This window comes from Callionymus lyra, chromosome 13, assembly GCF_982586985.1.
Source record: "Callionymus lyra chromosome 13, fCalLyr1.hap1.1, whole genome shotgun sequence".
NCBI lineage: Eukaryota > Metazoa > Chordata > Actinopteri > Syngnathiformes > Callionymidae > Callionymus > Callionymus lyra.
In genome coordinates this window covers 19,771,533-19,793,685 of record NC_141830.1, presented here as the reverse complement: position 1 = coordinate 19,793,685, position 22,153 = coordinate 19,771,533, and the positions used below count along the sequence as shown (strand labels likewise).

The 22,153-nt window shown below is 39.5% G+C and overlaps 1 protein-coding gene across 2 annotated transcripts in view; it reads left to right on the top strand.

Annotated features, from left to right (window-relative positions):
• Window positions 1–8,161, top strand: part of LOC148067682 (nectin-2) — a 126,630-nt gene extending 118,469 nt beyond the window's left edge. Inside the window, exons 7-10 of one of the 2 annotated variants that reach the window (XM_087805104.1) lie at window positions 2,920–3,055; window positions 3,907–3,964; window positions 4,047–4,130; window positions 6,413–8,161. In XM_087805104.1, coding sequence (XP_087661230.1) covers window positions 2,920–3,055; window positions 3,907–3,964; window positions 4,047–4,130; window positions 6,413–6,607 — 473 coding nt within the window. In that variant the 3' untranslated portion in view covers window positions 6,608–8,161. Of the gene's footprint in view, window positions 1–2,919; window positions 3,056–3,906; window positions 3,965–4,043; window positions 4,131–6,412 lie in introns of both variants that reach the window. The other variant, XM_087805103.1, reaches the window with a different exon arrangement.
• Window positions 8,162–22,153: the final 13,992 nt, after the last annotated feature.

Below are 22,153 nucleotides of genomic sequence, written 5' to 3'. Positions count from 1 at the left end.
AAACCACTGAGGGGTCAGGTGTCGAGTTTCGACTGAAGGGTTTTGCGGCAGGTGTCGAGGCGGCACAGCGCCCCCATGTGGTCAAAGCTAGATACTGTTTGAAATGCAGTCATTTTATTTCACGCTCATTTATATTCTTTTTACATAAAAAATCATTTTATATTTTTGCCAAACGGATTCTATTCTGAGTTAATCTTTGTCTGATCATCTCTGGTTAATGGTCCTCTTCCATGTGTCACTATGGAGACTATACAAATAAATACACAAAATTTAAACCTACTGTTCATCCTGTTAAAACGAAGTTAAATGTACGTTCATACAACTCAACCATGGAATATTGGTGTCATTACTTACTGCTGTGGAAGGAAACTGGAGTACCCGGAACTATCTGTGCGATTTAAAAATAAAATGCAAATCATAAACACTTATAGTCCAAACAACGTACATCGGAAACGATATGACTTGATGGCAAATAACAAACCTTTAAGTGTTTCAACCCAAACTGTGTGCGTGTGCATGACTTTGTGCGTGTGAGTTCCTGGGCAGATGCAAGAATTGTGCTGTGTCTCAAATCGCATACTTCTCTTAGTATACTAGAAGTTAGTATGCATCAGGATAGTGTACATACTAACTAGTATGCAAATTCTCCACAGATGGTATGTCTCAAATCAAACTCTGCTGCTACACACTAACAGGAAATGACACGACAGCTTCTTCTTCTACTTCTATTTAACGATGGTTTCAACCAGCTGTAGGAACACTATCACCACCTGCTGGCAGCACGTTTTGCAAGTTTGGAAGAAGAAATAAAGAAACAATATGAGAATCGAAATATTCGCGAGATATTTAAGCTGGTATCAGCAGCGAAGACGTGTCATCCTTCTACTGCTGCGGAAAATACACCTGTATGTATATGAATATATATGGATATATATATATATGACGTAACTTCCGTTTACAACGTCACTAAGATGGAGCCGTTTAGGGTGGTTAGTGTCCATCGATCCATACTCAGTTTTGTGGGCGTTTTAGTGTCAATTTAGTGTGCATGGCGCACTAAATTTCGCATACTAAGAACTGAGACGCACTTACGCACTAAAAATACTAACTTTGAGTATGCAAGTATGTGATCTGAGACACAGCACTGGACATTCAAAAACAAAAACAAAAACAAATATGAAGTAAAATGTTGAACAACAATGTCGCCCGGGAAATGGTTAAGATCGATTATTTTCTTGAGTTCTTTGTGCGTTTTACAAATGCCTATTTTTTTTATCTTTAAATCTCACAAACAAGAGCACAATTAAAGCATCATAAGTACATGTGAAAAGACATGTTAGGACACACTTGTAGTACCAGGATCAGTACTACACTCGTGATGCAGTGTAAAAAGACTCGAGCAGCACATCTGAGCGTGTGTCGCGGAATGAGATGTGTAATTGGACGACCATCAACATCCCATCATGACCCTTCCAATTAAGAAGAGCAGAGTTGGTTCTCGTCGGCCGGGCTTCAGATCTTCTCTGCCCTTTCACGCCTCCTCATTAGCATAATCCCCCGAGAGTATCCCTCGATAATGAGTCGCTACACCTTTATTAAACACACACTGTGTGTGTTTTGTTCCTACATTCACGGATCATTAGTGGAAACTCTGCATGACTCCTATGCTTTGTCTTAATCACCCATCTGACTCGACACTAGCCAGTGACACACACACACACACACACACACACACACACACACACACACACACACACACACACACACACACAGTCGTTTCCTTTGACACCAAAATCTTAGCTAATTGACATTGATTCATCTTTTGTTCAGCCAGCCGAGTGTGTTTGCAGCGCCGGCACTGTGACGCTTCTGAGAAATCATTTGAGCAGTGAAGTGAAGCCGTTTGACATCAAAAACTGATGAAACAAATGCTTTGAAATCAGGATGAAATTAAAAATCCAAGCTATACATCTGGATATTTTTAACCACGTTGCTATCCATTATGGATTCTGTATAAAATCAAGATAATTATGATGAAATTGTTATTTACCTGGATTTTACATAATAATTGTTTTTACCTGATTTAAAGTCATATATTTACTAATATTTTTGGGGGATAATGTATACAAAAAAGACAATAAACAATGAAAAACATATAAAGTAAGTAATTTTTATTTGTTTAGCGCTTTTCCAGACCAGGGTCACAAAGCGCTTAAACAATCAAAACAATATACAATAAAGTACATACTTTAAAGGTCAAGATAAAACTGATAACACAACAGGAGTTCCAGAAAATCAAGGAAAAGCCTGAACAAATAAAAACGTAAAAAGAAAAAAAACTTAAGATGTTTCTTAAAGGATTTCTCAAAGGATAAAAGAAAACAAGAACCGTTCCATTATATTTAAAGACAAGTAATGAATAATTGAAATAAATTAATAATAAACTAGTTTCAACATCATCTTTTGTCTCACGAGGGCCCCTCATGTGGCCCCCCCTGCAGCACTTTGCCCTGGTCTGTGTTATATAGTCGTCGAACCTTCTATATGTTCAACTTGTTCGACACGCAAAAAGAGGAGGAAGAAACTCTCGGCTCCACAAGTGTTTAAATTTAGTTCTGATTTCACGTTTAGAAATGTTTTCAGTCAAAAAAGTGTTGAACTTTTCTGCCGACCGAGCAAAAATATTCTCACTGGTTCCTGTTCAGAAGGTTATTCAAGAAGCAGTCTTTCCCTTTATACATCCGTGATGAAGCGAATGTTCTGATCCAAAAAAAGATTCTCTCGCATATGGCAGAGCGAGGGCGCTGACTGAAGGGGGGGGGGGCGCCTTGCTTAAAGGCTCCTCGTCAGTGCCAGAGAGAGATGCATCACTGAACCTTTTTAATGATGCTTGTGTCTGACGGTCTGGTTGATCCTCAGGAACTCGTCTCCCGGAGAAGGGTCCGACCACCGGCAGCATCATCGGCGCCATCATCGGGGTCATCGTGCTCCTGGCCATCATCGGAACGGCCATCGCCATGTACCGCAAGCACCGCAACAACAAGCTGAACGGAGAGTGAGTGTCGAGCCAGATGTTCATGTTTAGCACGAGAAGAACAAGAACCGGTTCATGAAAACTGTCCTGTGCTGTGTGTCAAATCGCATACTAGGGTACTCAAAGTTAGTATTTTTAGTGCGCAAGTGCTTCTCAATTCTTAGTATGCGAAATGTAGTGCTCCATGCACACTAAATTGTCATTAAAACGCCCACAAAACTGAGTATGGTTCGATGGACACTATCTACACTAAACGGCTCCATCTTAGTGATGTTGTAAATGGAAGTTACGTATATATATATATATATATATATATATATATATTCATATACTTACAGGTGTATTTTCAGCATCAGTAGAAGGATGAGACGTCTTCGCTGCTGATACCAGCTTAAATATCTTGCGAATATTTCGATTCACATATATTTTCTTTTTCTTTTTCCAAACTTGCAAAACGTGCTGCCAGCAGGTGGCGATAGTGTTCAAACAGCTGTTTGAAACCATTGTTAAATAGAAGTAGAAGAAGTAGCTGTCGCGTCATTTCCTGTTAGTGTGTAGCAGCAGTTTGATTTGAGACATACTATCTGAGAATTTGTGTACTAGTTAGTATGTACACTATCCTGATGCATACTAACTTCTAGTATACTAAGAGAAGTATGCGATTAGAGACACAGCACTGATCACATCAAGAAACGGAGCAATGTCGCCATCTACTGGTTAAATTGGTGTTTTACAACCAATGCCAATTTTCAACTGAAAGTACAATGTAGACATTTTTCTCGAGATTACTCGCAATCGTTTATTCTTTTCCTTATTCTTTTTTTTTATATACTTTTGCGTCACGTGACTCTCCTTGTCTCCTGTGTGTCCAGTGGTCCGCCCAAGTACAAGCCCCCTCCCCCTAAGAAGAGCAACAACTCCGGCAGCAGAGTAAGTGGACGTCGCTCGTCGTAAAAAAAACACCGTGAGAGAGTTTGTCGCTTCATGACAGTGTTTTTTTCTGATCCAGCAGCAGAATCCTGCGCCCCGCGCCACCATAGAGGCCACGCCCCTTCAGAGTCAGCACTACAGTACCCAGAGTGCCGAGCCTGTGACGGTGAGACCCACATGTAGAAACCTGTTTGTGTGACGAAGGAAAATGTCAACATGCGACAGCCATAGTGACAACTTTGAGAAACTACTATGAAGCTAATGTTTACATCAACATGAAGACAACTGTAATAGTTGGATCATGACAAGAATGAAACAGATGTGCATCAAACTATTTGACAACACTTTTGTTAATGAAAACATTTTATTGCGACAAGTTTGTGAGGGGAAAAAAAATGGTGTAACCACGAGCTTGAGCATGTCTGCGTGATGCACACACATGATCATGAAAAGTGACAACAACTCAAATCGCTAAAGAGAGTTTAGATAAACACAAAGACATGAACAGCTTTGCTGTGTGCAGCAAAACTTGACAACAGCGAAGACATTCGTAACCACGGCAACGACTATAAGTCCATCGGTGGCGACACAAAGATTCCACTTCTCCTCCTTGGACAGTCCATCGCTGTGTCTCAAATCACATACTTCTCTTAGTATACTAGAAGTTAGTATGCATCAGGATAGTGTACATACTAACTAGTAACTAATTCTCCACAGATAGTATGTCTCAAATCACATACTTCTCTTAGTATACTAGAAGTTAGTATGCATCAGGATAGTGTACATACTAACTAGTAACTAATTCTCCACAGATTGTATGTCTCAAATCACATACTTCTCTTAGTATACTAGAAGTTAGTATGCATCAGGATAGTGTACATACTAACTAGTAACTAATTCTCCACAGATAGTATGTCTCAAATCACATACTTCTCTTAGTATACTAGAAGTTAGTATGCATCAGGATAGTGTACATACTAACTAGTAACTAATTCTCCACAGATAGTATGTCTCAAATCACATACTTCTCTTAGTATACTAGAAGTTAGTATGCATCAGGATAGTGTACATACTAACTAGTAACTAATTCTCCACAGATAGTATGTCTCAAATCACATACTTCTCTTAGTATACTAGAAGTTAGTATGCATCAGGATAGTGTACATACTAACTAGTAACTAATTCTTCACAGATATTATGTCTCAAACATACTTCTCTTAGTATACTAGAAGTTAGTATGCATCAGGATAGTGTACATACTAACTAGTAACTAATTCTCCACAGATAGTATGTCTCAAACATACTTCTCTTAGTATACTAGAAGTTAGTATGCATCAGGATAGTTTACTTACTAACTAGTACGCAAATTCTCAACAGATAGTATGTCTCAAACATACTTCTCTTAGTATACTAGAAGTTAGTATGCATCAGGATAGTGTACATACTAACTAGTAACTAATTCTCCACAGATAGTATGTCTCAAATCACATACTTCTCTTAGTATACAAGAAGTTAGTATGCATCAGGATAGTGTACATACTAACTAGTAACTAATTCTCCACAGATAGTATGTCTCAAATCACATACTTCTCTTAGTATACTAGAAGTTAGTATGCATCAGGATAGTGTACATCCTAACTAGTAACTAATTCTCCACAGATAGTATGTCTCAAACATACTTCTCTTAGTATACTAGAAGTTAGTATGCATCAGGATAGTGTACATACTAACTAGTAACTAATTCTCCACAGATAGTATGTCTCAAACATACTTCTCTTAGTATACTAGAAGTTAGTATGCATCAGGATAGTGTATATACTAACTAGTAACTAATTCTCCACAGATAGTATGTCTCAAACATACTTCTCTTAGTATACTAGAAGTTAGTATGCATCAGGATAGTTTACTTACTAACTAGTACGCAAATTCTCCACAGATAGTATGTCTCAAATCAAACTCTGCTGCTACACACTAACAGGAAATGACGCAACAGCTTCTTCTTCTACTTCTACTACTACGATGGTTTTAACCAGATGTAGGAACACTATCGCCACCTGCTGGCAGCACGTTTTGCAAGTTTGGAAGAAGAAATAAAGGAAAAATATGAGAATCTAAATATTCGCGAGATATTTAAGCTGGTATCAGCAGCGAAGACGTGTCATCCTTCTACTGCTGCTGAAAATGCACCTGTAAGTATATGAATATATATATATATATATACCGTTTACAACGTCACTAAGATGGAGCCATTTAGTGTAGATAGTGTCCATCGATCCATACTCAGTTTTGTGGGCGTTTTAGTGACAATTTAGTGTGCATGGAGCACTACATTTGGCAAACTAAGAATTGAGACGCACTCAAATACTAACTTTGAGTACAAGCAAGTATGCGATTTGAGACACAGCACGTGTCTGTCGAGTTAATGTAAACACACTCCTGTCTTCACAGGACCTGGACGCGCTCCAGGACGACGACAACCCTCCTCAGGGCCGCGAGCACTACTACGCCGGCGCCCCGTCAGGCTGGGACGACCCCGGGAACGAGGAGGTTCCGCCTTTTTACATGCGCAGCAACGGGGGTGACCACCAGGGGGAGAACCTGAACCGCGGAGACAGCTTCGTGTCTCCCGCCATGTTTGTGTGACGATTGTGTGTTTGTGTGTAAATATCTCTGCATGAATGTTCGGGTGTGAAATATGTTACAAGCTTCTGTTTGCCTTTGTAGAGCCATTAAGACACAAATTGTTGTGGAAGTGTAGATACGTTTTAGATGTAATATAAGTTTGTTCTCTTAGTTTGTGTTTTCGGGGTTCGCCGTCGTCGCCTTTCGTTCACTGTGAAATACGTCAAACCGGAGGTCAACGACCTGTGACCCATAGCCTTGATCCAATTCACCTTTTGTTTTTATGACCAGCTTTATGACCAAGTTAATTTTCTCATTTGAAATCCAACAATAAACAAGACTCTACAAGGAACACAAATCACTAATTCTAGCTAAACTACTTTACAATCCAGGCTATATTATATATATCATATTTGTTTATCTTTTAAATGAGTTGAAAGCACAGGAAATGTCGTACACAGCAATTAAATGTACTGAGCGAACAATTTCCCCTTTTTTTTAAAATGCTATTCTCTACTTGAAAGTCATAAACTTATGTATAACCAAACATTTTTTAGGAGAATAATTAGATCAAATCGAATCCTGTTTCTTTTATATCCAAGACATTACGGTACAGATACATTCTTCGGAGGCCATCAAAAGTCTGGTAAAACTATTCAAGATAGATCCATAGAAACATGTTTTGATTAGAGTTCAAATGTCGTCTCTACCGTACTGTCATGAATAGATGTGCAGCTAGGAAGTCTAGTGATCTATTATTTATGGTTGCTGGCTGGGAAGCGGTTGTTGGTGTCTTTACTTGAATGTGTTAAAGCCATGTGGCGCTCCGGCGCTCGCCAGGGAGTAGCTACTCGTAGAATTGTCTTGTCTTATTTTGGCGAAGCGGAAGATTAAAGGGATCAAACAAAAGCTCAAAGACCGAAGCGCACTGATATGTCTGTATTTTCAAAGATCAGGGTCAGAGGTCAAACTAGGCATCGCTCTTTTTTTCTTCATCTCTCTGGTGCCAATTATCAGTTTATTTAATCTCAAACAACTTTTAAGCGTTTTTTTTTTTTCATTCAGTTGTTTGGAATGTTTTATTGATGATTTCCTTTGTATGAAAGACTATTTTAGCTCTAATAAACAATTGATTTGGGGATTTTAAAGTAAATGTGACTGATGGAAGATGACATATTTTTATTCTCAAATGTAGACACAAAACACACTTTTCAATGTTAAATTAAATTAATACATATTTTGTCCATTTTTTGGTCACGGAATCCGCAACAAATGTTTAAACTGGAGTTTAAACCACATTCAACTGATTATTCTTATTCCAAATAAATTGTTCATACATAAATGGTGTCACTTTCAAAACTTCAGTTTGGTTTAAATTGATTAAGATGGGGGTTAAACCTTGACAGCCTAAATGTTTGATCTTGAATTATTAAAAAAAAAAAAAATCAAATCCGTGTCTGTTTACTTTAAACAAATGATTGTGCTTGCTTCACCTGAAGTACTCTTATCTGTCCACTGTAGGGAGGCAGAGCACGCCGCTTGTTAAACAACCTCATAATAAACAGTCTTATTTTATCTGCTTCTTTTATGTCTTTTATAACCATTTTCAGCCCCTAACGCTCAGCAGCCTTTTCATAAAGAAGATTTTGAGGCCGGCGTGATTCATCTCTATACTGTTGCTCCAAAAATAAACCAGAATGCAGCAGCTTTCAAAGGAAGAAGACGCTCTGCAGCAGTGAGTCATGTGTACATCACGTCCTTACAGCAAAAGCCTGGTACTTGAAAGGAGCAGCGTCCCAGATGAGCCGGGCCTGGTACTTGGTACCTTGTATAACCTTCTCTGGACTGGAAAGCGTTTTTTTTACAAAGCTGAAGTGGCTCAATTCCCTACAAAATCCTCACATTCCTTCAACATTTGTACTTTCGATCAGTGGTTAAATAGCTTTTTGTATGAAGTGAAAACTAGTCAACATTTGTATTAATATTCACAACATTTTCATCATTCTATCACCTTTATCCATCCATCAGCTATATCCCTTCATCCAACATCCATCCATCATCTATACCAGGGGTCTCCAAGACCCCTGATCTATACCATCTGTCATCTTTATCCATCGATCATCTATATCACTCCATCATCTACATTCATCCACCCGTCATCTATTTTTCTCTACTCATTTATTCATCAACATCATTATTTCATCAGTCAACTATATCCATCCATCATCTACATCATTTATATCCATACATCCATCATCTATTATTCACTTCAATCCATCTATTATCATACATTCTTCATCTTTCTTTTTCCTTTTTCTATCATCATACATTCTTCATCTTTCTTTTTCCTTTTTCTATCTGTTTTCATCCATCCATGATCTCCATCATCCATCCATTCACCATCTTGATTGTTTATATCCATCCATCCATCATCTACATCGAACCTTCCATCATCTCGATCCATCTATGGTCATATCAATCCATCCATAATCTACATATATCTGTCAGCTATATCATCCACCCATCCATCAATCCGATACATCCATCCATTATCCATCCATCGAACAATCCACCTACATCTACATCATCGATCTATCATTTATATCCATCTATCCATCCATCATCTACATCGAACCTTCCATCATCTCTATCCATCTATGGTCAAATCCATCCATCCATAATCTACATAATATATCATTTATATCAGCCATCCATCCATGTATCAAATATATCAACCATCTATCCGATACATCCATCCATCCATTATCCATTGAACCATCCACCTACATCTACATCATCGATCAATCGTTTATATCCATCCACCATCTACAGCATCTATATACGTCCATCATCTATATCATCCATCCATCCATGTATTAACTATATCAACCATCTAGCCGATACATCCATCCATCCATTATCCATCCATCACCTACATCCATCAAACCATCCACCTACATCTACATCATCGATCAATCGTTTATATCCAACCACCTATACAGCATCTATATACATCCATCATCTATCTATGATCTATATCATCCACCCATCCATTCATTTATCATTTTCATCAACCATCTATCCGATACATCCATCCATCCATCCATCACCTACATCCATCGAACCATCCACCATCTACATCATCGATCCTACAGGACCTGGTGTTTTAAATGGTTTGTTTCACCTTCAGCTAATTAGCGAGAACAATCTGCATCCATGGCGACGGAGATGAACAGCTAGTTTCACCTTCCACTCCGCATCGATCCAGAGCTCTCAGTGATGACTAGAGAAGATATTCATGTGGAAAAAGAAGAATACCAAGAGATTTTTGGCAGAACTTCTCTTCTGTGAACAAACAGGTACTTGTGCAGCGGCACCATGGGATTACCAGACTTTATGAATCGGCAGGCAGATAATGAGTGAGTGAAGGAGCGCAGAATAAACCTCTCACGGCTCCAACGAGCTAAGCTGGCTAAAAATAGAAGGCGGGAGGAGGGGTTGACGGGTTGGAGAGTAAAGATGTCGGCCCAAGGAACGGACTCATTTAACTTACCGTGAAGTAGGTAAGCTGGGATTTACCAGGTAACCTTGACACCCGGTGAACACTTAAAGACACACTTGTATATATAGAAATAATTTGCTCCGCTGCCCTTTCGGGTTTCAGATGGACTTAACCCGGTCCTCGAGACTGGAACCCCAGCTACGTTGGGGCTAAGTTGGGAATCAGTTGGTCAGTGTATAGCGGAGCACGAGCGAATTTAGTGATAATATAATGAAGAACTCAAGGGGTAAAGATTAGCTGAATGTATGGTGACTGGTTCCTCCTAAAAAGGGTTTGAAAGGTTGTCTTGAGTGAAGGGCGGAGTCTGAACGTCAGTATTCTCCCTCACACTCCTCTCAGCTCCTGTTCTGTTTTATGACCTTTACAATCATGATTTTATAAAATCATTTGTGACACTAAAGTTTCCCACAATCCCAAAGTAATGTTCAGACAAAAGACCTGGACATCTTTGATTGATGATACAGGTTATGAACAAGAGGTTCAATCATTTTCACAATGAAAACATAACTGTCATAAAAAATGTTTATTCAACGCTTTACTGAATCTTCCAGACATGATGGATTAAGTCTGAACTGAGATAACTCGTGTCAATACTTGACCAAACGAATCGGCAAATGACAACATCTGCATTGGTTGCATGTGGGTCACATTTGTCACTGTTTCCCATCATGTTTGTGGCACCACATCTGTAACCTAGAGGCAACTATGGAGTTAAGACAGCGATATTTACAGTGCAACCCACAGAGGAGTCGATGACATCACACAAAGTTGCATTATCTTGACGACGGGCCTATGAACGTAGCTGAACATCCTGGAGATGCTATTACAGAGAGCAACTCATGAGCTGAAACACTCAAAAATGAGGTGTTGCTCAATTATATTTACACATATTTATTGCTGAAAAAAGTTGTCTTGGTACATGATTGTGTAGTCGATCTGATGTAGTAGTAGTACACGCGAAGAGAAGTTGAATCTTCAGGATTGTGTAATCTGAATAGGAACACTTTAAATTAAAGGATAATTCTCTTGCAGACTCAATGGCGAGTCAATCAAACTATTCTGTTAAACTCCCTGGATCAGTTCAACTTACAATCAAACTAATACAACTACTGCAGTTATGGACCGACAACGTGCAAAACATTTGCATAAAACATTATTTTATTTTTTTATTTATACCCATAACTTTCATTTTGTTCCATCCCTAATTCAAACCTTTGATTGAGAACTTGGGGAAACTCTCATTTTTGGGAGCTCCTTGGTGGGAGTTCTTCTTCCAAACATGGAAGTGCAGAATGGAGGAATCAGGAAGGAAGTGTCCAGGGAAGGTGCAGATCTTGTGTCCAGGACTCCATCTGCTAACTTTGTGAAGACACCGCAGCAGCAGTTGCAATGTTAAGAGGCCAAATTATCTCGTTGGCAGGTCGACACATGCTGGCACCAAAATAACTCTGGCTGTTTTTATCAGACCTTGACTCGGGGGAGATTATAGGAAACACTTGTTTGCTGTGTTAGCTCGCTGTTTTAAGTTCAAACCATTTCCTCTAAAGACACTAAACCATTGAAATAAGTTAGCCCACGACTCTAACACCATGATGCTGTTTACTACTGTGTTTGAGTTCTCTGAGTGACAGGTGGTTAAAATCATGAATATTTGATCTCCAGCTCAGGTTGCCGGATTCTTCACCAACCCACAGACTTCTGTTTTTGCTTCGAGGTTCCGTTTGTTTTTTTGTTTTGTATATATAATATATATATAATTTGTTATAAAATAAAACGATTGTATGTAAAGTCACAGTATTTCAAGTTTGCCAACAAATAACCATCTTATCGACTTTGAACTTTAACATATTTTCAACCATTCCACTGGCTGGCTCGTCCAGTTTCAGCTGCATTCTTACTTTCAGATCTATTCATGGTCAGACCTTCCATCAGTGATCTGATCCTGACTTACACCCCAGCTCGGGAATCTGCTGATGGTTCCTGAACACGTTGCTTCTAAGCTTTGGAACGATCTTCCTCTCACTCTGTGTTTGATGATCTACTGACTCCTTCAAGAAACATCTTAAGGCATTGTTATTTGTTCAGGCTTTTTCCTGAATTTCTGGGACTCCTGTGTTTGTCTTATGTGTCTTGGCCTTTTAAAGTATATATTTTAACTGTGTATTGTTTGATTGTTAAAGCGCTTTGTGACCCTGGTCTAGAAAGGTGTTATACAAATAACCTTTACTTTACTTGCTTTCTTACATTCTCAATGACCACAAATTAAGTTGAGTGGGCATAAATCATGTTTAAATAAAGTTTTAGTTTATGTCCACGTTTTTTCCGACAAATCCGTTTTTATTCATCCTTTATCTTTGCATTTGTATAATTTTTCTTATGCTTATTTTATGTTTTTAAATCTCATATATTTTTATATAGATGGTCCACTATGTAGATATATGATTTATGAAAGCCGACTCTATAAAAGCGTTATCAAATATCTGTAGATATGCCACTCTATAGAAAAGCAAGACGTCGTCTTCTTCCTTCTGAGCGTCATCGACCTCAGCATCCTTCCACTCCACCCGGGGCGAGTCCGTCCCTGCTCCTATCAGCTCCTGCGGGCAGATGGAGGCAGTCAAGCGATGAGCACAGATGTGGACGCCCTTCCTCCGTTGAGCAGCTTCACCACCTGGATGGAAGAAGGTGGTTTATCAGCACACATCAATGTCAAACCTGAATGTTGCTGAGCTTCGTTCCTGGGCAGACCCAGGACGGACTAGAAAGACTGTCGGTAGTTATCTTTGGTATTTGAGAGAAGACCGTCTTCTTCCATGAATCTGTTCGACCCATGATCTGACCACACGATGGGCCGTAAGAGTGTTGTTGGTGTGAACCATATGTCCTCACTATAGAGAGCCATTAATGAATGTCATTCTCCAGGCGGGTCAATTTAGAGTATTTATTAACCTCTGTATGTTTTTCTGCGGGAGGAAACCTGAGTGGCCGGAGTAAACCTATACAACCTCCACACTGTGGATCAGAATCTACTGATGGTTCCTCGCACACGGTTCAGGACCAGAGGAGAGAAATCCTTCCAGACTGTTGCTCCTAAGCTTTGGAACAATCTTCTTCTCCCTCTGTGTTTGATGATCTACTGACTCCTTCAAGAAACATCTTAAGACGTTTTTATTTGTTCAAGCTTTTCCTTGATTTTCTGGAACTCCTGTTGTGTTATCAGTGTTATCTTGATCTTTAAAGTATATACTTTATTGAATATTGTTTTGATTGTTTAAGCGCTTTGTGACCCCGGTCTGGAAAAGCACCTTATAAATAAAAATTACTTACTTACTAACTTACTTTACACTGAAAGGCTGCCACATTAGGAATGATGAGATTTTTACACAGAAAAAATAGTACAGATTTATTTTTTTAATGAACAAATGCTATTTTCCGTATAGTGTTACAGCTAGAGTAATTAAAACCAGCAAACATAACATTCATTGTCAAGTGAGGTCATCATGCTGGTCTTTTTTCAAGCTACAATCTTAAACTTCTCACCATCGAGTCATACATGTTGTCTGGTCATCATCGCTGTTTGCTTCTTCAAAAGCCTGATCGATCACCCTTAACTTGAAAAAAACCCTCCGTGCGAATGATGCACAAATTGACCTTGTTTTCATTAAAAAAATTAAACCAGCCTTTTCTCTAACACTGGAAGTCACCCATCGCCCCTGCTGTGTCTCAAATCGCATACTTGCTTGTACTCAAAGTTAGTATTTTTAGTGCATAAGTGTGTCTCAATTCTTAGTATGCAAAATGTAGTGCTCCATGCACACTAAATTGTCACTAAAACGCCCACAAAACTGAGTATGGTTCGATGGACACTATCTACACTAAACAGCTCCATCTTAGTGACGTTGTAAACGGAAGTTACGTCATATATAAATGCATATATATATATTCATATACTTACAGGTGTATTTTCAGCAGCAGTAGAAGGATGAAACGTCTTCGGTGCTGATACCAGCTTAAATATCTCGTGAATATTTGGATTCTCATATTTTTTCTTTATTTCTTCTTCCAAACTTGCAAAACGTGCTGCCAGCAGGTGGCGATAGTGTTCCTACAGCTGGTTGAAACCATCGTTAAATAGAAGTAGAAGAAGAAGCTGTCGTGTCATTTCCTGTTAGTGTGTAGCAGCAGTGTTTGATTTGAGACATACTATCTGTGGAGAATTTGCGTACTAGTTAGTATGTACACTATCCTAATGCATACTAACTTCTAGTATACTAAGAGAAGTATGATTATCGTATCGAAGTATCGTCTTTCTCTGCACGTTATTTTGTCATAGCCTGTTGTAACTAAATAAGTATCTGTTTCTGTGATAAGAGACTAAATAAAGTCGCACACATGCGCATAAGCCAACAACACAAAGCTTTTAAAATCACCAAAAAACCGCCAGTGCTTGAATCAACTGAATCTGACGAAGCAACACAACACACAGTGCTTCTTCTGGAGTGCTTCCTCCTCATCTTGCCCAACATTTCCACGGTGCCAGCAGTCCTGCCATGTCGTGCACACACAGACGCACCAGCCCGGCCAGTTGGCCGCCGTCGCTCCCCTTGAGAAGCTCATTCAGTCAAAGCAAACGGCCTTGATGTGGTGAGTTGTGTTACTGTGAGCTATAGCCAACATGCTATTATCTAATGAAACATGACTTATTTGTGGGTCTGCGCTACTCAGGGTAATGAGGTGTGTACGTGGGAGTGTGTGTACGAGCGCTGGTGGACTAGGCCGTGTCCAGATGTTGGTTTCAATTTGATCACCGCTGGTGCATTAGCCACGTCGCTCCATAATCTCTCACGTTCATGGACGTTATCAGGAGTTAATCACGGCCTGCTGGCTTCTGATGTCATTGCATCGAGTTCCCTCGTCCAACCTGAGCCGCGGCTCCACGTAACCAACAGAACTTAATCCTCAATGACCCACAACTGCTGCCGTCCTCGGGCCTAATCAACGGGCTAATACGTCAACAGCTGGACGCAGCAGGTCTCAATGAATTGTGGGTAGCTGGAGGTGATAAACAGATGCCGCGATGAACTTTGAAGTGCAGTGCTAATATTTGTTATGTATCCAAGTGACATCACTGAATTCGTTTTCAATCATTCATATGAATGGCAGCTGCTATAGAAGTCTTTTGCTGACATTCCTTGTTTTCATTGAAATGACTGTAATGTTGTGACGTCAGTAGAAGATGGTGCAGGTTGTCAAAAAAAAATGTGCTGAAAGAAAAAATGGTATGTCCTTGCTTGAGGTCAGAGTGTCTCAGGAGGCTAATTAGCTTAGCTAACAGATGATGCTGCCGATGAATACATCCTTGAATCAGACACACAGTCAGCAAACCTCTTGACTTGGTCGGATCTGATGGATGGATGGATGGATGGATGGATGGATGGATGGATGGATGGATGGATGGATGGATGGATGGATGGATGGATGGATGGATGGATGGATGGATGGATGGGTGTATGGATGGATGGATGGATGGGTGGGTATATGGATGGATGGATGGATGGATGGGTGGGTGGATGGATGGATGGATAGGTGTGTGGATGGATGGATGGGTGTATGGATGGATGAAGAAACTTTTAAAGCCAGGATTAAAAGAAAAAGTATGTTGTACTCTGTTCTGTTTCAAATTTCTAGATACAATTTTCTTTCCATTATGCATGGATTTAGTGTGTATTTTATCGTGTGTGCTTTTAGTGTTTGCATGTGACTGAGCTCTTCTGAAGACCTGTACAATGTGCACATGTGCACATGATGTAGAAATTATTATCAGGGCCAATCGAAGATTGTACTTTTATCACAAGATTAAAGTAATTTAAAATACAGTCTTATTTAATATAGATTTATATTACGTTAAATATGTATTCATTACGCAAATAAAGTGGTATTAAACATATTTATTAGGAGATTAAAGTTGTCAAAAAATGCATTTATTACGAGATTTAAGTTGTACATTCTTTTATTAGGAGATCAAAAAGCAACTCATTTGAAAAACCAACTCTCGTGACTCCCTCACATGTTTCAAATCTTAAAGTACAACAATTTGAGACACATAGGTTGCCCTTAAAAGTCGTACAAAATACATTTATTGCGCGATTAGTGGTTGTGTGGTCCTAATACTCGGTCGTGTTACGAATATTTTAAATATATTTTCTAAAATAAATTAATTAAATGAAGAAAATAAAAATTTAAATGAATGAAAATGTATATTAAATGCATATCAAAATTGTATTTATTATTGTAATTATATATTTTATTGAATATTGTTTTGTTTGTTTAAGTGCTTTGTGACCCTGGTCTGGAAAAGCGCTGTATGAATAAAAATTACTTATTTACTTACATACTATAATTATATATATATAGGTGTCAGGCTTGTGCTCTGGTTGTCAACCTTTGACCTCACAAACACGACGTCTGTGACCTTGCTCCTCTGCAGATGTGACTGACCCCTGCCGTAGTGCAGGCCCGAGCCTGCTGCAGTTAAAATGGAAATGTGACAACCCCCCCCCCCACACCCAGGCCAAGGATAAGCTCCACTCATCTGTGCATGTGTGTGCAGTTGTGTTGCAGCTCAGCCTGTACTGGCATGGATAACCTTGGGAGATCTCCTTCCTCTAAGCATCATGGGATAGCTCAGAGGAATTAGCCAATCAGACATCAGGATCAAGCCTGGTCAGATTACCCCGGAGACTACCATCCCACCACTACACCCTCTTTCTTCTCGTTGCACATCATGTTACTCATCACAAATGCACACACAGTGTACTCACACACTCACAGCACAAGGACACACTGTATATAAAAATACACCCAGGACGATACAAGTCGCCAACTACTGACGTGCTGCGGCTAAAATTAGCTTCTCCGTGAGTCCACTCGTGAGGGAGGATGAGGAGAGGATGGAGGAGGAAGAGGAGAGTCAGCATGAGTGGGAGAGGTGAGGAGCGAGAGCCTGCAAGGACACAAGATGAGGTGATGCACCAGCGAGTGCATAGTCGAGCTTCAGCGACTCATTACTCCAGACGACGACGGAATTAAAATATTGTTTGTGGTGTTACATAACATGTGAATGTTGCTCGACGCAGAGACGAGTCCAGTTAAAGATCAGACCGGGAGACATGTTGTGGAAGTCGTGAACGTTCTGCTCATTAGTGTCGGAGCTGCAGGAGTGATCAAAAAATCCGTCAATGAGATGAAGAATGTGCGCCGTTGCACTGCAGATAACTTGAATACATATTCAATGGTACCTTTTACCTTTCTTTCGTAGTGTGATCAACGACAGAACAAGCTCCTCAGGTTACTTCCCACGTATTTCCCTCAGTTTAAAATATGCACAACAGCTTCACTATCAGACGGTTTTGAGCAGCAAAGGTGACGACGACTTCCTTTCTTAACTGGATCTGGTGGATGATCGGGTGCTTCACCTGTCTTAAGACATCTATCACGGCCGTCAGCCCTAACCTGGCTCTTCCTGCCCTGACCCTTGGGCAACATCCAGGTTTAAACCAACGCAGAGGAGCAAAAACCTGCAGTCTCCACAGGCTTGAATTTTAGACATGGTGGACTTGACTAAGAGTCTATCTGGCCCCAAATAAACAATACATCGTCCAATCATAATCCAGGTACTACACCTCTTGACAAAAAGACTGCTTTTTCAAGACGGCCACGACGTCCTGAGCTACACTACAAAAAATGAAATTTAAGAAAGTATTTAACTATTATTTTAAGTAAAAAAAAAATGTCTTATTTGACTTAATGATGAACTTTATTTCTGTTTTTTTTTTACATAGGATGACGCTTGAATTACTTCATTATGAATTTATTTTTAAAATGACAATGACATTGTTTTTCCCACCATAATAGCACATTATTTTTTACAAGCTATTCAGGTCTCATTTTTTTCATTTCATATCTTGAAATCACAATTTTCTTTCAAACTTTCATAATTTGAATTTCTGGTTTGCATGCCATTTTGGTCTGAACCATAGAAATACTTTCAATTTTGGTGTAAAAAAGGAAGTGTTATTATTGCAATATGATTCTGTATTTGTCAGGTGAATGTCTGGCTTAAATGAGGACTAGTTTTGACTTAAAACAAGTACTTGAATTCATTCTTTAAAAAAAAATCTAGCAGCGTAGTAGAGAACCCATCACCTTAAATGGCCAGGTGGGGAAAGCAGCCAAGCAACATCTCAGCAGGGGCTAAAAATCATAATTTCCTTTGGACACACCCACAGGTGATTCGTACCATGTTTAATAATAGCAAGTTGACCCTTCAGTGATTGGTCATGTCGATGTATAGTGAGTTCACTACATGGCACTTCAGCTGAAGGTCACCAACTCGTAAACCATCATTTAGTGTCAGATCTCAGCTTCCTCTGCATTCTTACACATTCTAGGATAAACTTTAACAAAACACTCACAGAGACTCGTGGATTGAGGATGACACAGTGACGCCAGCTTCCTGATTTACCTGCCAGACGGCAGATATGAAATCCTGAGTCAGCACCTTCCTTTGAAATATAAGAACGTGACATCGTGTGTGAGGCGAGCGATGAGAAGGAGCGGGACGAAAAGAGGGGGGAAGTGTTAAAGGGTTGTCACGGCGACCTGAACGATCCCGAATACATTTAACCGTTGTTCTTCTTCTGAATGCTCGCTTCAAAATCAGGTACCGGTAGATTCATATTCATGTTGACGTTGACTTATAAAGATGCCAGTGTTTAAGATAAGATAAGGAACATAGATCATGGATGTTAAAATAAAAACACAACTGAGGTTAAAGGAAACAAAGTTCACAGATTGGTGAAAGAGGAAAACCACAGGTATACTGTTATAAAGATAGATTAAGCCTCTGAGAACAATACCAGACACCATCACGATAATCCCGGAGATGATGATGAGGATGAAAATATAATAAAAATAAAAAACAATTCATATTAGTAAGTGTGCAAACACTTAAGTACGGGAAAGGGAGAGGGGGTTATAAACACTAATTAAAAAATATTACTTACAAAAAACAAAACAAATAAGAAACGCTGTCTCTGTGTTTTTTTCCATTTGTTGTCTTTCTCACACATAAAATGTAAAAAAGGCAGGTCGCTGCTGGCGTCGTGACCAGAGGGGGGTGGGATGTGAGGCAGTGGGCGGAGAGACGGTCCCAGGACATTGGTTGAGGCGACGGACGTAACGAGAACACGACTAGAGTTGCAGGGTTAGCATAGCTACGTTGCACTTCATCACACTGACTCATTCAGCACAGCAGTGAAACACACACTACACACAGCCACTTGGTGCACACAGGAAATTTACTTTAACACACAATCTGGAGCCATCCTGGTACCCGATACACACTCACACACACACTCACAGGCACACTACATGCCCTCACTTCATCATCTGGAACAGAATGAGGCCACACATGGCGTCACACCTGCAGACTGCTGACTCCTCAGACCTGCGTGATGAAGCATCATCAGGACCTCGACTCAGAGTCTTAATAAAGCAGAAGAAGCCGCTCATCGAAAACAGCAGGAATCCACATCACAGTTTGACTTTTTATGTTCCCAGATTTCTGACAACCCTGTGTAGACGTCAGTGCAACAATGAGAGACGGTGATTGCAGTGGCTGCGGCTGGTGAAAAATATTTAGGGTGGGGCTCTTTTCTAGTACATTTATCCCCCTATACTATATATTACATGTAAAAATCAACACATTAATAGTAAGTAAGTAAAGGTTATTTGTAAAGCGCCTTTAATCTAATCACTTTAAGTTAATGATGGATAGTAATGTTTATTATGCTCCTTGTTTCATTCCAAATGAAAGCATTTTAATTATACTCTTATATACATCATACAGAATAAACTAAATTATTAAAAAACAAAAACCAACCTGTCGTCTGCGCCAGAACAATAGAGATACTTAATTATCACAAACACACACAAATATACTGCGAAAAAATAATATATATATATATATATATTTTAACTAGTTTTACTAAACTAATAAACAAACTTACTAGTTAATAAAAATAACTAATATTAACAACAACAAAAGGGAAAATTTAAATGTCGGGAGCGGGACTCGAACCGGCAAAACTTCACATCCTTAAACTTCCAAAAATGTAAAGTGCGCTACCATTTGAGATGCATTCAAATTAAACAAACATACATTCAAATGATGTTCAATCTCTCCAGTGCCCCAAAGCTCCATTAAGAACTGGTGCGCCTGCGTTGCTTTTACGGCGTGTTGAGCTATTTAAACGTGACGTCACAGGTGGGCTATTCAAGAAGACATAATAATATAGTTAATATAGTTCATCAATGTAAAGAGTTCTAAAAACATAAAAAATGATCAATGTTGATAATTAAAACAGTTTCAGTTTATTTAGAAGAACAATGTGCAGTTCCATTAATAAGATGGCTGCACCACATTTAGCACAATGCTACTTTCCATCTAATAATAATAATAATAAACCTAATTTTGCCATTAAAATGTTATATTTACAGTTAATCCAAATAGTAATACAAAATAGAATTGTTAGTTGTTTGTTGATGGATCTGTCCTACTATGACCTGATCAAAAGTCCTATATGTCCCTTGATTGGATTTTTTGAGTCGGGAAGATTAAGGAGGTCAGCAGTTACTATAGCTCACACATGATGAGAGACGTACTGCATGTTAGAGAGGAAGACTTCACATTTGAAAGCTGTGAGTGAGTCAAGAGAGTGTTTTAACATTAGTTGACATCTAACAACTCGGCTGAAGACGTTCTGGAACAATAGATTGTCCAGAGAGAGTACAAATAACAAGAAAGACAAAGAGATTACAGCAAAAAATAAACATTACAAATTTATGTGATGTTATGTTATCCATTTTATTGTCAATAAAATCTAAATTTAAAAACCAAAACTACATTTAAAAAAAGACAAAGAGACGTTATCCCTTCAGTTTGTCTTGGGCCTCAACATCTTGTCTCCTCCTCAGATGTTGAGCCTCTCACAGATGGACACAATAATAAACTAGAGACTATTGTACTTCACATTTATAGATTTTTGCACATTTTCTCAATCCTACATTCGATCTTCAAGGATAACTCACAGTCAAGTCCAGCTCCTCAAGTGCAATTTTAGCTTCAGCCACCAGCAGGGCGACTGAGAATTAAGGCAAGGCCTCAGGTGAGCAACACTTCAATCTACTGTATCCTTGACTCTTCAAAGGAAGGTTCCTCCAGAACCATCAACACCCACACTTCTCCGGGGAGGTCTCTCTCGACTGGAATTTCATCTTTTCCTCGAATACTCAAACAAACTCCGGCGTCCAGCTCAAACACAATAAGGAACTTTATTAAAACGTAGAGAGGCCGAAGTCTTGTGTCGTGTGCAGCCGTCAGCGGTGGAACATGTGCTTGAATCTTTGGTGCTACATTACGAGAACGATCGTGACGTCCTCTTATGTCTATTCTTACTCGTCTCTTTCACGGCTTCAAAGGATTTCTGGTGTAAAGTGTGGCGAGCGTCTAAATTAATCTGGATGATGACGTGCGCGTCTGTCGCAGGAGGAAGCAGCGCCGGTCGCAGAGGTGGCGTGACTGAGAGACTCTGCAACTGAACTTTAAATCCTCTTAGCGTCCTCGGCTATCTACCTCCCGCTCATCTGTCTGCTCCCTGTCTGCCTCCGACCGTCCACCGACTGCATCCATCTGTTTGTGCGGGATTTTGTTTTTAATCCAGAGGTGCTGACATTCGGCAGCAATGAGCAGGGGTTGACTGGAAATTTGAAGTCGCTACTTAACTTTATCTTCTTTGGACCGTGCAAGTGCCAGCGTGACGTTGGGAAAGTTAACCGCTTCATCACCACCGCTGCCCGGCTACAACGTTTAGCATCTGCTAGCTCTGCTGAGTCATTCTCTCAATTTAAGAAAAGGCTCAACGTGAAGACACACTGGATTAAAA